Here is a 13,822-nt window from a genome sequence, read left to right on the forward strand (position 1 = left end):
ATTGTAAATAGCAGCATGTGTCCAATCCCCTTAAGAGCCATATGACATCTATTGTTGATGCAAGATCTCTGGAGAGAGGGTGGGGCAGCCACGACACCTAATACAATGTTCTCTCCGCTTTCAGCGGATCACACGGCTCGTCCCCAGCATCTGGTGGACTATGAGTTTTGGCCACGCATTCAATGTGCCGTGTGGTTGAGTTAGTGACCCATATTCACAGGCACCGGGGCAATGACGTCGTTCACAGAGGGGCGAGCATCTCTTTAATCATCCGATTACGTTGTGGGATCGGCTGGCTTCTCACTTCGAAATGAATCGAGAGAATGAGAGTACGACACAAGAATCCTATTGATGAAAAGTAAGTCAGGGTGGAGAGAAATATGTGATATGAACTGAGCGACTGGCTATGACCCGAGACTCTTATCCAAGCAAGCCCCATCTCCCACAAACTGTCATGATGAAAAGAAATGAATGATGCTTGAAAATGGGATTTATTTTCTGAAATACAGTTTACAACTGATTTCAGTTTCATTTATGTATTTTGGAAAAGGATTTCAAAACATTTCAAGACATTTTTTCACTTGTGATTTTTTGGGTCTGGTTTAGATGGAAACGTTGATGGTCGTTTACACAGAAATGGTAGATACACAAAAAACAATTCAGTTGGGTGATACTGTTGATGCATCACACACATGCACACACACACCCACACACACACAGTGACCAGTTGATCTCAGACACATTTTTGGAATGTGGAAGGAACAACAAAGAAAGGATTTCATCTTTCCGTGTACAACTGTGAGGAGGTGAGAGTTTAAGTGAAGGCTTTATACCCAACCTGAAACATATAAAAGCAAAGCACAGTGGGTGTATTGTTCTCACTCTGAGATATCTGTTACAATCGCAAGAAAACATAAAAACAAGTCAAACATCAAGGACACCAGGCCAAGTTGACTTAAAGGAGCTCTCTCACTCAGAAGGGAACGCACGAGGAAAATGGGTTTTGGAAGAAGTCCAGTGACCTCTTCTCCACAACCAAGATCTGCTGGATTTGGCTTTATTTTCAAATCAGAGAAAACTTTCTGGTTTAGAGAGTGTGAGTGATAAAAGATGAACTACATAAGCACACTGCCCACCTTGATTTGCTTATGTTGTGCAGCAGGGAGTCGATTTTCACTGGAATAACTACAGACTGAGGTGATTTAGCTCGAGAGCCAAATATTAGCTTTGATTCAAACCAAATAATCTGAGTAGTAAATCATATTTTATAGTATAAATACATTTTTAAAAAACGACCAAATAGTATGTGCTTGGTTTCATCTGGAGTAGTAGCAGATTTGAATCCTATACATGTTTTGTTTAACATCAACCTTTCAATTCAAGGCTGAGGTCTCCACAGGGTCTTGCTCCAAGATCATCTGAAATATAGAATCAAGGCAGCAGATACTCTCAGTTAATGCCCTCCGCCAAAAAAGTAGGGCACAAAAGCTCTGGGAGTCTAACATTGAAAATGATATGCTGCACTGTGGGGCTTTGGCTCACAAGTGTCCCAAAGTGACATTGCATCTCTTTCCCACTGTCTTTTAAATCGCTTCAGATCTACACAGGGGAGTTAAAGCCTAACCCAGTAGCCTGGAGTCTAAAAAAATCCCTATCATCATGTCTTCCTTTGCTCTGAGTTATTTGACTTTTCCTCTAAAGAGACCTTTGCCTCCAGACCTGCTGCTCCTCCTTGTCCATCATTAGTCTCAATATGAGCGGCTCCACCGCGGCCAGAGACCACCTCTGTTGATCATGTGGGACAGGAAACTATTCAGTCGAGGCAAAAACTATAAAGCAAGCTGATAAGGGGATAAAAAGGAAGAAGAGTGAAACAAAGCAGAAATGGGGATGTGCTGTGGAGTTCTTCGCCTTCTGACAAGAAAGCAGTGGTAAAGCTGCAGAGCTGCTGTCTCTATCCATCTAATGTTATCTTCAGCATCAGCAATCACTGTTATCTGCACTGAAAAATATAACTTAACTGGTTTTACTACAGCAATTCATGATTCCTGAACTAACTTAATAGCAATATGAGCAGTGACTAACTGGAGATCACGTTAGAGTCCACAATACCACTGATTTAATTATCAGCCTTAAATCAACATTACCTTCCCTTTATAATGTCCACATGTTGGTAGTTAATGTCATCAGTTCTGTTGCTGCTGCTTCTCATCAGTTCATATATATATTTTGTTCTGAAGAGTCATGCAGATTTTCTACAAGACTGACTGTAAAAATGTTTCAAAAGATGGTACAGTGTGACCACACTCAGATAAACACCTAATACAAATGTAAAGTCACTTTAAGTTAATTAGCCTCTAAAATGTATTTTTCATGTGCCCATTGGGAGAACATGCAAACTAGCTGAGAGTCTAACATTAACCACTACATGAGAATGTAGCACTCTCAATGACATGTTATGACCCAGATAATAAAAATGTAGTTATGGGAATAAGTGGGATTTGACTTACTCTGTTGAAGCAGATGTCAAACCTGGATTCAAACCAGGGACATCCTTGATTATGAGATGAAAATACTAACAACTATACCCTAATTTATTGAATTTTTCATCCTCAAATACCTTCAAAGTCATATATTCAATATATTTCAAGAAAAGCACTTCAGTTTTAACACTAGTCATAACTTCCTTATTATTATAGCACCATGTCAGACACAATGCTCATGATCCACATCATAATATTCTGTGATTTACACCTGCCACTGTAAAAACCACACATAATATTCTCACTACAACTTGAAGATTAACATAAAGGTTATTAACACATCCATCTTTATACTTGCTTTAATTCAAGTTAGTGTTGCAGGGAGCTGTGCAAAAAATCGCTGTGCATGTCTTTAACAACTAATAATGTCATAATTGTGACCTTTTTCAATGTAAGAGAATATCATCGGCAAATTATTTTGTTATTGGCTTTATTACATTCAGAACAACCAACATATTCACATTGTTGATTGTTACACTTATCTCGTGCTGGGATGAACACGCAAACCCAACACCTCAACTCAGAAATCGAATTGAGGTTTATTTCGTGAGGCTTATCGTGAGTGTTTTTACTTGGATTTGCCACAGCAAGCTATTTCAACTTGGCTAGAATAGAAATAGAAAAGTAAACCTCACATGAAATCAGCAACTTAAATAATCCACCGTGGCATCAGCATTCATTAAGTACTGAAAAAAAAAAAAAATGCCCACTTCAGAGAATTCATCTCAAGAAATTTAAACTTTCCCAACACAGAGGTCAGCGTATCATAAATTAATAAAACCGAGCTTCAATTAGCGCTATAATTTCACTTTCCAAATCATCACCATTCAGCCTCTTTCACTTGACGCTCGGGCTCTGAAAGCAGGGTAATGACAGCGATTCCTCTGTGACACAAGCCGAATGTCATTCCACCCAAAAAACGTAATGATGATTTCTGAAGCTGGAGACAAAGCAAATGCTGTCATCAGTCACACTAAACTACAATCTGACCTTCATCTCCTCCTTTTCGCGGTGCTCATAAAGAGATTTAATATTAACCTGACATGAATAATCAAATGAAATCAAAGCGGAGCAGGGAATAATGGCAACACGAGCAGACGGCGTTTGATATTTAGCCAGAGATTTATGTGCGAGGCGCCTTCCAGTGCAATGCATTAATGCTACAGTCTAATAACTTTCTATATTATTACTTAATAAGAATAAAAAGTTTTCTTAGACTATGAAAGTGCATATTTAAACTTTTCACTCCTACACGATCTCAAGACCAGGCACAATTGCTGAAAGTGCCCTAAATAGCTTTATAATCGCAGACGTGTTGTATTTTAAATCACAAAATTGATAAAAAAGGGAAAAAGTGAATCGGAAGAAACTTTGAAATCCTTTCCTGGAAGTTCCTCAACATACTTCAGAGATCTGTTTTTTGTTTTGTTTTTTTCCCATTTCTGGATGTAACTATTGACTATAACACTGCTGATTACTGTAAATCACTATGAATAAAAAATATGGTGTCATAAATCACTGCTGTACAAGCAGTCTCTCAAATTGAATCTTGGTTAAAGAGAAGTACAAATAAGGAAGCACTGATTAGCTTGTGTTTTTGTAATTTTATTGTTCTACTTTCATTCACCAAGGTTGTTTTATTGAGACCAGGGCTCCATTTCTTAGAGACTCGCCATCCTTCAAGCTAATTTTGGCACAGCAGAAAGTGCTAAAGAGAACTCTTAATTTGCAGTTTAAAAACAAACAATGTCAAAGTTCAATATGTTATGTTGCGTTTTAAAGCGTTTTAGCCTTCATAAAACTAACCATGTAGATGAATATAAAATCATTTTCATTATTAGAGAACACAAAGATTTAACCCTGTGTGGACTCGTTTGCTGGGGTTCTTCAGAGAGTAAAATGTGTTTTTGTGGTTCCACACCAGTTTTACTTTGTGAAAGGGGGGCAAAAAGGTTTGGTTTGATTGAAACACAGACGTCTGCCCCATAGAAATCTATGTTCGCTTTCAATTTCTTTTGTAAGACACATTTTCACGAGTGTGGCTGCTGCACAAAAAGAGTCTGACATTGTTTGTTTCACGATAACTCTTATGCTATGTCTTTATGCATTTGCATGTCTGGTTTTATTCAACCTTTACAGCTCTGCTTTTTAAAAATTAAAGCTGAATAAAGTTTGGTATTGTTATTAACTTTAGTTTGAGAGAAATGTCAAAAGACAGACAGCTGAAAAAAAGGATTATGGTAAAAACCGAACAAATTCATGGTTGGAAAACAAATGACATGAAGAAAATTATGGAAGAAAATGAGAAAAAAAATGAGGGGGAGGAGGAGGAGGAGGAGGAGGAGGAGGAGGAAGGCATTAAGTCACTCTCTCCGCTGCGGAGCTGCTTTGGTGTTCTGGAGACTTCCGGCATATTGACAAGTTTTTGACGACAACGCTGACTGTACTGTAGATCCAATCTCGCAGCATCTCTGTTTACTCAGGGGATTAAATTAAAGAACACAGCATCCAATTTCATACCTGGCTTCCTGCACCGCCCCTCACAATGTGACATTTACTTGCAAGCATGATGCCCTTTCTCTCCTCCTCTCACTTTGACTCTCTCCCCACTCGCTCCTCACACATAATGCACTATGTGGCAAACAAGGAATGCTGGAGAGCTGGAAAATGATGCTGGCTTTTAACAGGCTGGAAATATATGTTTTATAGGATTAACTATATCAAGTTGAAGGAAGGCATTGCCCCTTCCCCCTGCTTGGAGAGTGAAGCATTTCTCAGCTGTGCAGCCAGAGATAAATAGCTTATTCCGGCCAAGCTCTTCTGGTTTGCATATCGGTTGGATCTGCATGAAGGTATGCTGCTTAGTGGATATCTGTGCCACACAGATAAAGATGGCAATTAGCTGCCAGAAGTTGAGGACTGCACTATCCATTATTAGAACCTTTATAAGAAGAATCCATTATAAGAACCTTTCACCCAAATGGTAACATTATCTGAAATGAGGAGTATATATATATATATATATCTGAAATGAGGAGTATATATGTGTATGTATATATATATATATATATATATATATATATATATATATATATATATATATATATATATATATATATATATATATATATATATATATATATATATTGACAGAGAGATTATAAATAGATTATAAATAGAGAGAGTTTGAGGGAGAGATATTTAGTTAGGACAACTAATAATATTTTTTGAAATATGACATTGTTTAGGTGTTTTACGTTGACAATGTTCTCAGCGTATTATATTCGCCCTTTAACCTAAAGATGAATTGAATTTTATCACTAAAATCCTTTTCAAAGGGGAGTTTTTGAATTTTAAGGCAGATATGTCAAATATATGTTAGGGGCCACAAACAGCAAAACTTTCTTCTGGAGTTTGTTGCAGAAGTAAAATGCCAGCCTAATAATCTGTAAACAACCACAGTTAAGTTTCAGAAGGGAATATAAAGTGGGAAACATGAGTCTATTTCTTTACAAAGTAGTACACAATATGGTGTAGTGTGCAAAAACACTATTTTTGTTGCAGCTGAAAATGTAACAAATGACTTGAATTTGTTCTCTTTTTTTGCTGTATAATAACTAATTATTTTTAGGTCAACGTTGGAAAAAGTTGCTTCACGAGTCACATAATTTTAGCATTATTCAGCAGTTAGATAAAAATGAGAGCGCCAAAACCAGCAGTTATTTCTATGAAAGTGGGTTTTTTGTTTGTTTGTTTGTTTATTTTTTTTTAAATACTTGCGGGCTTCTAGGTCATCCAGCAGGCCCCACTGGACCATCTGGTGGGCTGGATGTGACGCGACAGTTTGACACTTTATTATTAAGGTGTCCTGTATTTCACATCGACTAAGTTTATTGACAATTTATGGATGTAGTTAGGTGAATTTTATTCAGTCCAAGTCGTCCACCAATCGTGAAGGTCCGAGGGATGCAATTTGAGCGCCCACTCTGCCTGTCTTTCCTGAAGTGAACTTGAGCAACACAATGAAACCAAATTTGGCCAAAGTGTTTGAATGTGACTAAATAAATATGCTGCTTTGAGACTCCTAAACAAGTGAATATAAAGGATACAGAAGAAGTCAATTTACAATATTAATATATCCTCAAGTGGTCTAAAATGATTGCTTTTAGGGTTTATAGCTTATTACAAATTGTATTCCTTATTTTAACATACGACCTATGATTAATTTAACCCATTGGCCTGCAGATTGCACTATGTACAGATTATACAGACTTATTTTCTTTCTCATATACAGGTCACAGATGCAACAGCCTTGTGTGACTTACAAAATCACATGAGCTCACAATGTACACAGAGCTCTGCACTAAGAAATAGCCTTCCATCCACATATCCATTTATCTTTTATATCCACTTAATCCTCATCTGGTTTGAAGGGCCTGAAGCTCACTCACCTGACATTGGGCAAAGGTCCAAGGTTAACAGACACACTCACACAACATTCAGAGTCGTCAGTTAACCTATCCTACCGAGCATACCTTTGGATTGTGATAGAAAGCTGGAATACTCAGAGTACTCAGTATTTTTGCTGCGCTCAAGAAAGAGACAGTGAAATCAAAGTATAGTCAGAGACTTTCACACAGAGTACAAAAGATCAGTTGTGTTTTAAAAGACACGACACACCCTAGACATCATTGCTCTTTCTTCTCCCGTCTCAAAGGAGAGGCAGACTCTATAAAATCTCAACAAATGGACTGAAAACAAACAAAAAAGAAAAAAAATCAGTTTAATCCAGCACCTATCACATCCACACACAACATCCATTAGTTCTGATCGACACTATTTCACGGAAAAATGTATCACATTTAAATAAGTTTGCAGATTTCATTATAATAATTAATATTATAATAATCGCATAAGCCACACAAATCAAGCAACTAATGACTAACCTGTTGTAAGGACTGTTTCCTGCTTATTTTCAAGGTTATGTATTGATGGCACAGAGGTTAATAAAAACCAAAACCATGTTGACAAAAAATCTTTGCGGCTTACCTTTGTTCACTAACAGTGCTGTTTCCTAAGAGAAAACCATTTGTAATGCAACATCACAAAATACGTGGATAAACGCAAACACCAAAAGCCTTGAGGAATTTAATTAAAGTATGTTAAAGCTTGACATTGCACAAAGACAAACCTCCTTCACTGGATGCCACAGCAGGGCTGCAGCCAAACTCCTTCATCAATTATAAATTGAGTTTTTGTAGATCAAACCAGACAAAACACAAGCTGTTTGTTCTGGGTCTGTAAGTAGTGTACAGCCATTATTTGCTGGGAGCAATAACAATTTAATAAGCTGACAGCAAGGTTCACTGCTTCAAGTCTGCTTGGGGGTCTCCTTTCTGCCTCCCAGCAGTCAAACGTCAGATTTAACACAAATGTATCGTCGTGGCTACCTTTATCATCATCTCCATCTTACTTTTAAGCTTTGGTATCGACAACAGAACAGTCCATTAGCTTTCACTGTCCTTGGCTGTTGTTCTTTCTTAATGAAGCCTTACATCATGAGAACTGTAAGTAGATGAAGCCTCGATAATTCATCTCCAGACTGAAACCTTTGCTACAGCAGACAGATCGGCCTACAATGCAGCATATTAAAAGGCCATTTAACAAAACAAGGCTTTATCCAGCTACATGTCAGCCCAATTAAACCAAGAAAAAGTCAATCATGTAAAGTTATTGCATTAAATAACAGGGAGGCGAAAATCAATTTGGTGTTATTGTATTACAACCACTTTATTTAATTTCATCTGAACTATTTCTTTTATTCTGGTTGTTCATTGACTGACGCTGGCAGTGAATTGTATTTGTTATTAAAAGTACTGTGTAATTGAGTGTCAATAAAAGTGCACCAATGGGAAAACGTGTATAGATGATTCTTGATAATCGAATTCGACAAAATCAAAGAAAAATGAAGGCTGGCTTTACTAGGCTGGATGGCAATTCTTCACTATAATAATTTTTTGATGTGCACAAACCCATGCTATACATGACTTCAAAGGCAAGAACAGATCATTTCACAATACAGGGATCAGGGGTGATACTAGATTTCCATGAGAGTCCACATCAATGAAATGAATGTGTATTGTTCATATTTGCTATTCAGTATGAATCATTATCTTTATGTTTTCCGGGAATAGAATGTGTATGGCATGGGTTGTTTTTTGTTGCATTTTTCATACATTTTATATTATGCCCAAAGAGCACATAATCATACATAAACACTGTACTTTCTAGAACAAAGTAGTTGTCTACTCAATAATATGCATGCATATATGTTGAAGAACCAAAGGGAAAAATATAATTGGTAACAACGATGTATCAATAATACAAAAAATACATCTCAGCAACCATAACGTAATGTAAAGTGAAGTAACACTGTAACCACTATCCTGTATTTTTGTTATATTTGAGGTTATGCATACTGTATGTATAAGTATAAATCCAATCATCTAACGTTTTGGACACATGTTTGAATAATTATGTGCGTGATTGAGAGTCCAGCAGACTGCATATGTCTCCTTTAATACAACCTGACCCTCAAACTATGCTAACCTAAACCACACAATGCACATTTACTTTTTAAATTGGGCTGCATATTTTCAGTTCAACAAAAAAAAAAGGTTTTCTATTTTTCAGAAAATAATCCTGGATTAATGTACAACCCTTCACCTGATTTATGGGCGTTGGAACTGGCTCCTTTTAACTTCATGCTTGTGGGAATATGACACGAGCAAAGGAAATATAGACTGTGTTTTCAAAAGGGCTTTGCATCATCTCTTTAATAATCCTGAATCCCTCTAGATGTGAAAGAGGGAGACCTCAGGTGTGGAAGACAGTGCCCGTCCAGGTCTTATTAAGTGCTGATCCACCTTTTATTAAGGGAGGTATTGTGGGATTTCCCTCTGGCCTGGCAGAGCGGGCTGACTGATATGCTTCGGTGCAGACGACCTGAGGACCCTTCTGGATCCAGCTCCAATTAGAGGCTGTTGGAGACAGTGACACCCCTGACAGGTTGTGAGGTTTCCTCTGCTGAGTGAATGCTGAGGAAGATATGGTGTCAAGAGCGCACTGAGGTGTAAACAGGAGCAGCATGCCACTTTTCATATAACATCTCTATGACATTTTAGCCAGTATGGCATGTTATATACCTGTACGTGCCTGCATGTGTGCGTGAGTGTGTTTATTGATCCTTAAAAACTACTACAATCACCCAATGCATTTAATGACCTTAAAAACCAAAATCTATTTGAAATGTTTGCAAAGTCTCTTGCGTTTGCTTGAAAAGTTTAGCTTTAATACTTCAAAATAAATGCCACAAAAATGTTTACGTTCACAACAAAACCTCAGAAATGTTGTCATTTTTGCTTGTTAAATTGCTCAAATAGTTTCTCCTCTGTCAAAGCAGCTGCTTGCAGTAAGCCAACAGAGCTGAACCGGGATAAACAAAGCTCCATTTTAAAGTTAAACACAGAGAGTAAGAGTGCAGATCATTAAAAGTTTGGAGAAAATATTCCATGTGAAGCTTCCTGTTGGACTAACCACCTCGGTGTGTATCACACTATGTCAATTAAGGAAAACCTCAGTTTCTCTGTGAAAAACTGCGTGTCAGTCCTGGTTTAACAGCAGCTCCAAGCACAGCCTGCAGTCTCCTGTTTGTTTCATTTGAGTGATTTAGTCTATTCTACTTCCTGGTGATGGATTACAAATTGTTCAAAAAACAAAAATGTTTGATTATTGCATAATAATATAACATCATGGAATAATATATATATAATGGAACACATAACATGTATTTAATGTCTTGAATCTATAGCTGTAGGATGAGATTGGGCTCGCAGTCTGATGTTGATATCTCACCTTATGTTTTCAATATCACAACCAGCCAGGGGCTGTCAACTGAGAATAGACAGTTCAGGATTCAATCAAAACCACATAAGAATAAAAAAGGGCTTGTATTTAATGCCCGTCCTTTCTCAGTTTTCAAAATAATAGCGGCTATTTTTGTCATATTCCACATTTTTTTAAAACACGAAGCTCTTAAAACTGTTTATCAGCTTGTGATACTGTTAAGGTTATTGTCGAAAATGCAGTGTGTGCCTTGCATTTGGGTTTTTAATGGAAAGATTTTGCAACTGAAAAGATACCAAAAATTTAAAAAAGAAAAAGTATCTCCCTTTATAGTTTCAGTATGCCCGAGCTAAGTTTTGTTCACTGGAGGTTTGCAGAAAAAGGTCAATAGGTATTTAAAAATAACTGGATAACCTTTCTTTGGCCTTTGGAGCCTCCAGCTAAAAGCTGACACTCACCAAACATATTGCCAATATGCCCGTTTTTCGTCAAAGGCCGCAGCTCGTTCTTGCCCCAGGCGTAGCGCTTGTAGTTGTCCCAGGCAAACTTCATCATCTGCAAAACAAGCAAGAGTGGGGAAAAAGCAGTTAGCCGGCTGATAGCAGAACAGCACAAATCCAAACTCAGCTGTAATTAAATGCGTGTAGCTCAAGGCAAAGGGTGCGATAGATATCGATCAGGACTGGATTAAGGACGACCGTGCAATTATAACATGAAAACCAAGCTGCTAAACAACGCTGCTGACATTTCCACTACAGCCCTTCACCTAAATTAAAGATTGACTGGTGTCAGTGAATGGAAAGCTTCAATAGATAGAGAGAAAGGTATTTATAACCTAACTGAAGAAAAGTCTTTAGGTGTAATTAGAAAGTTGCAAATAAAAAAGAAAGCAAGAAAAGCAATGGGGGGAAAAAGCATCTTTGCCTAACAAGCCATGAGCTTAGATATGTGTTAGGTTAGTTTATTCACAATATCTAAACAAAGAAATGTACTAAAATCTTACTAAAATGTTCAAAAAACAACAATACAAAGTCACTGGAGACACAAATTAATTTCATATTTTTTCTTAAAACCAAACATTCCATTTTCCTGGACTATATCAGGAAAGCCTAGTGAAAGCCTTAAGTCTCATCTTTATACTGTAGTTTGCAACTTTTGATGGTCGTTTTAATCTTTGCCATAAAGCAAGAAGGGATAGATGGATGGATGCATGACTTTCATCTAATGGGTCTCATAAACATGGGAGCAACATTAACTTTAAAGTTTCTATATTTATCATTGAAACACTCAAACCAAAAAGTCATAATAATGAGATGTGAAACATCATCTCACACAAAGCCCACTGACATTCTTAACAATGAGGAGTCCATTTTTAATTATGTATTCATCTAAAATTCTTTATCTGTGGATAACATTTTTTATGATATCATTTTACAGTTTCTGAAATTAAAATTGTCAGATAAAAAAGAACAGAATGGATAATAATCTTAGTTCTCAGGCCATTCTACATAATATAAGTGAAAGATTTACCTTCAAGCAATGTTACGAATGTCTATATTATTTTCGGCATATTTTCAGGTTGTCCTGTGGATTTTTGCCTTTAATATGCAACACACAGGTTTTGTTTTTCATAATGTTTAAAAACAAATTGCCCCATTCATGACTATCATTCCTCCTGTTATCTGATAGAAGGACACTGCACATAAACCATCTCTGAACATCAAGAATCAAAAGGTTGTGTAACAAACAAATCTATAGATGCAGGTCTTTGTTTATGAAGTGTGACAATATGTCACTGTACAATGTCAACCTACACCTCACTTCATCAATTCACAAGCTCCTATATGAAATATATGTTCTATGCTTGTGCCAAGAAGAGTTGAATAAACAATGCTACTCAACGATCAAGTTGTTATTCTACTACCATGTATGTGCGTAGAAACACTGATGACACAAACAATGTGGAGTCTGCCTTGAGTTTGACATCTAAAGGTATCATGAAAGCATTGTTTGTGACATCTAAAGGTATCATGAAAGCATTGTTTGTGGCATAATTTATTGAATTATCTCTATTTTTTTCACCAACAAAAAGAAAGAAAAAAGACTTCAGCTTCACAAGTTTTCAACTCAAGTTTCACATTTTTCAAGTCATATCAGTGCAACTGGTGAACATCATTGGCTGTTTTTTTTATTTATTGTGAAAAACACAGAACTAACATTTCCAGGCGCACTAGCCAAGTCAGACAAATCTGAAAAAAACACTGTAATGGTTGCAAGTGGAGCCCGGAAAGTACATATTTACAACCAATAACATGAGGGGGACAGCAGAGACAGGGCATGAGAAAATGAGAGCAGAGTGAAAGAACAGGGGGAGCAGGCAGCTCTACCAGTGTACAAGTGTAGTGATACTTTTCTGTTCAGTTGCTATACGTTGGTGTTATAGTCACACAGTGTGAGTCTATAATTTTAACACAGCCAGCTTCACTTTTAATACTATCAGACATACATAATACCAAATAACTTTAGCACTTAATCCAGATGTAAACTGTGCTGGCTTTATTAAAAATATTGATTGGCAAAAATATATGAAAATCTACAAAAAGTCATTGACAATGGATATGTGTTGCCTTGAGTTTTCCTTCTTCACCAGAGTTCTGCTAGCCTGAAAAATGACTGATGCCTGTGCATGAGTGGGAATCCTGAACTGTAACTCACTGCACATTCATTTATGCTCCCACGTCACTGGATTGTAAATGAACAAATATAATGAAATATGTGTAGCACCCCTTTCTTCATCCTGTAATATTGCTCCTCATTTCAAACAATTGAGCAGTTGTCAGCCCTTACCTGTGATTTAGTGACTATGTTCTTTTTGCCAGAGGAGTGGCCCGATAAGAAATAATTGTTTTTTTTTTTTCTTCATCAAAGGGAAGCTACTATGGTGAGCATACGCAGAATCTTTGAAAATAAATTGAAAACTAACTCCAGTCCAAAGGACACTTGACTCAAGAGCTCAAAAATATGCATGTTCATTAAATTGGATCACTGAGCCACGCAACCAACATGAAGGAAACAGGCAGATGGATGGACAGGGTGAGGATTTTACTTTTTTTCCCCTCCTTTCTCCACTTTCTTTGGTACACGATGTCATCTCTATTATCAATACGACATGAGGCTCCTTGCTCTCCAGAGGTGGGCTCATATAAGCCTACCGGGAAATAGAAAACACGAATCCGATTACCTCTGACAAGGCCCCCGGCTGAAAATCCTCTCACCCCAAAAGCTCATTACAAACACCTCCACCATTTTAGAGCTCCAGCCACTTCTGGTCATGGAAAAAACAACCACAAACTAAAGCTGAATTACTTAATGTT

General features: G+C 37.2%; 1 protein-coding gene across 1 annotated transcript in view; it reads right to left on the reverse strand.

Moving 5' to 3' along the window:
* Positions 1-13,822, reverse strand: part of LOC308134058 (mannosyl-oligosaccharide 1,2-alpha-mannosidase IA) — a 227,189-nt gene that overhangs the window by 119,359 nt on the left and 94,008 nt on the right. The window contains exon 2 of the mRNA XM_080501666.1: positions 10,907-11,003. Coding sequence (XP_080357792.1) covers positions 10,907-11,003 — 97 coding nt within the window. The remainder of the gene's footprint in view (positions 1-10,906; positions 11,004-13,822) is intronic.

The sequence above is a fragment of the Blennius ocellaris genome, assembly GCF_963422515.1.
Source record: "Blennius ocellaris genome assembly, chromosome: 8".
NCBI classification, from domain to species: Eukaryota; Metazoa; Chordata; class Actinopteri; order Blenniiformes; family Blenniidae; genus Blennius; species Blennius ocellaris.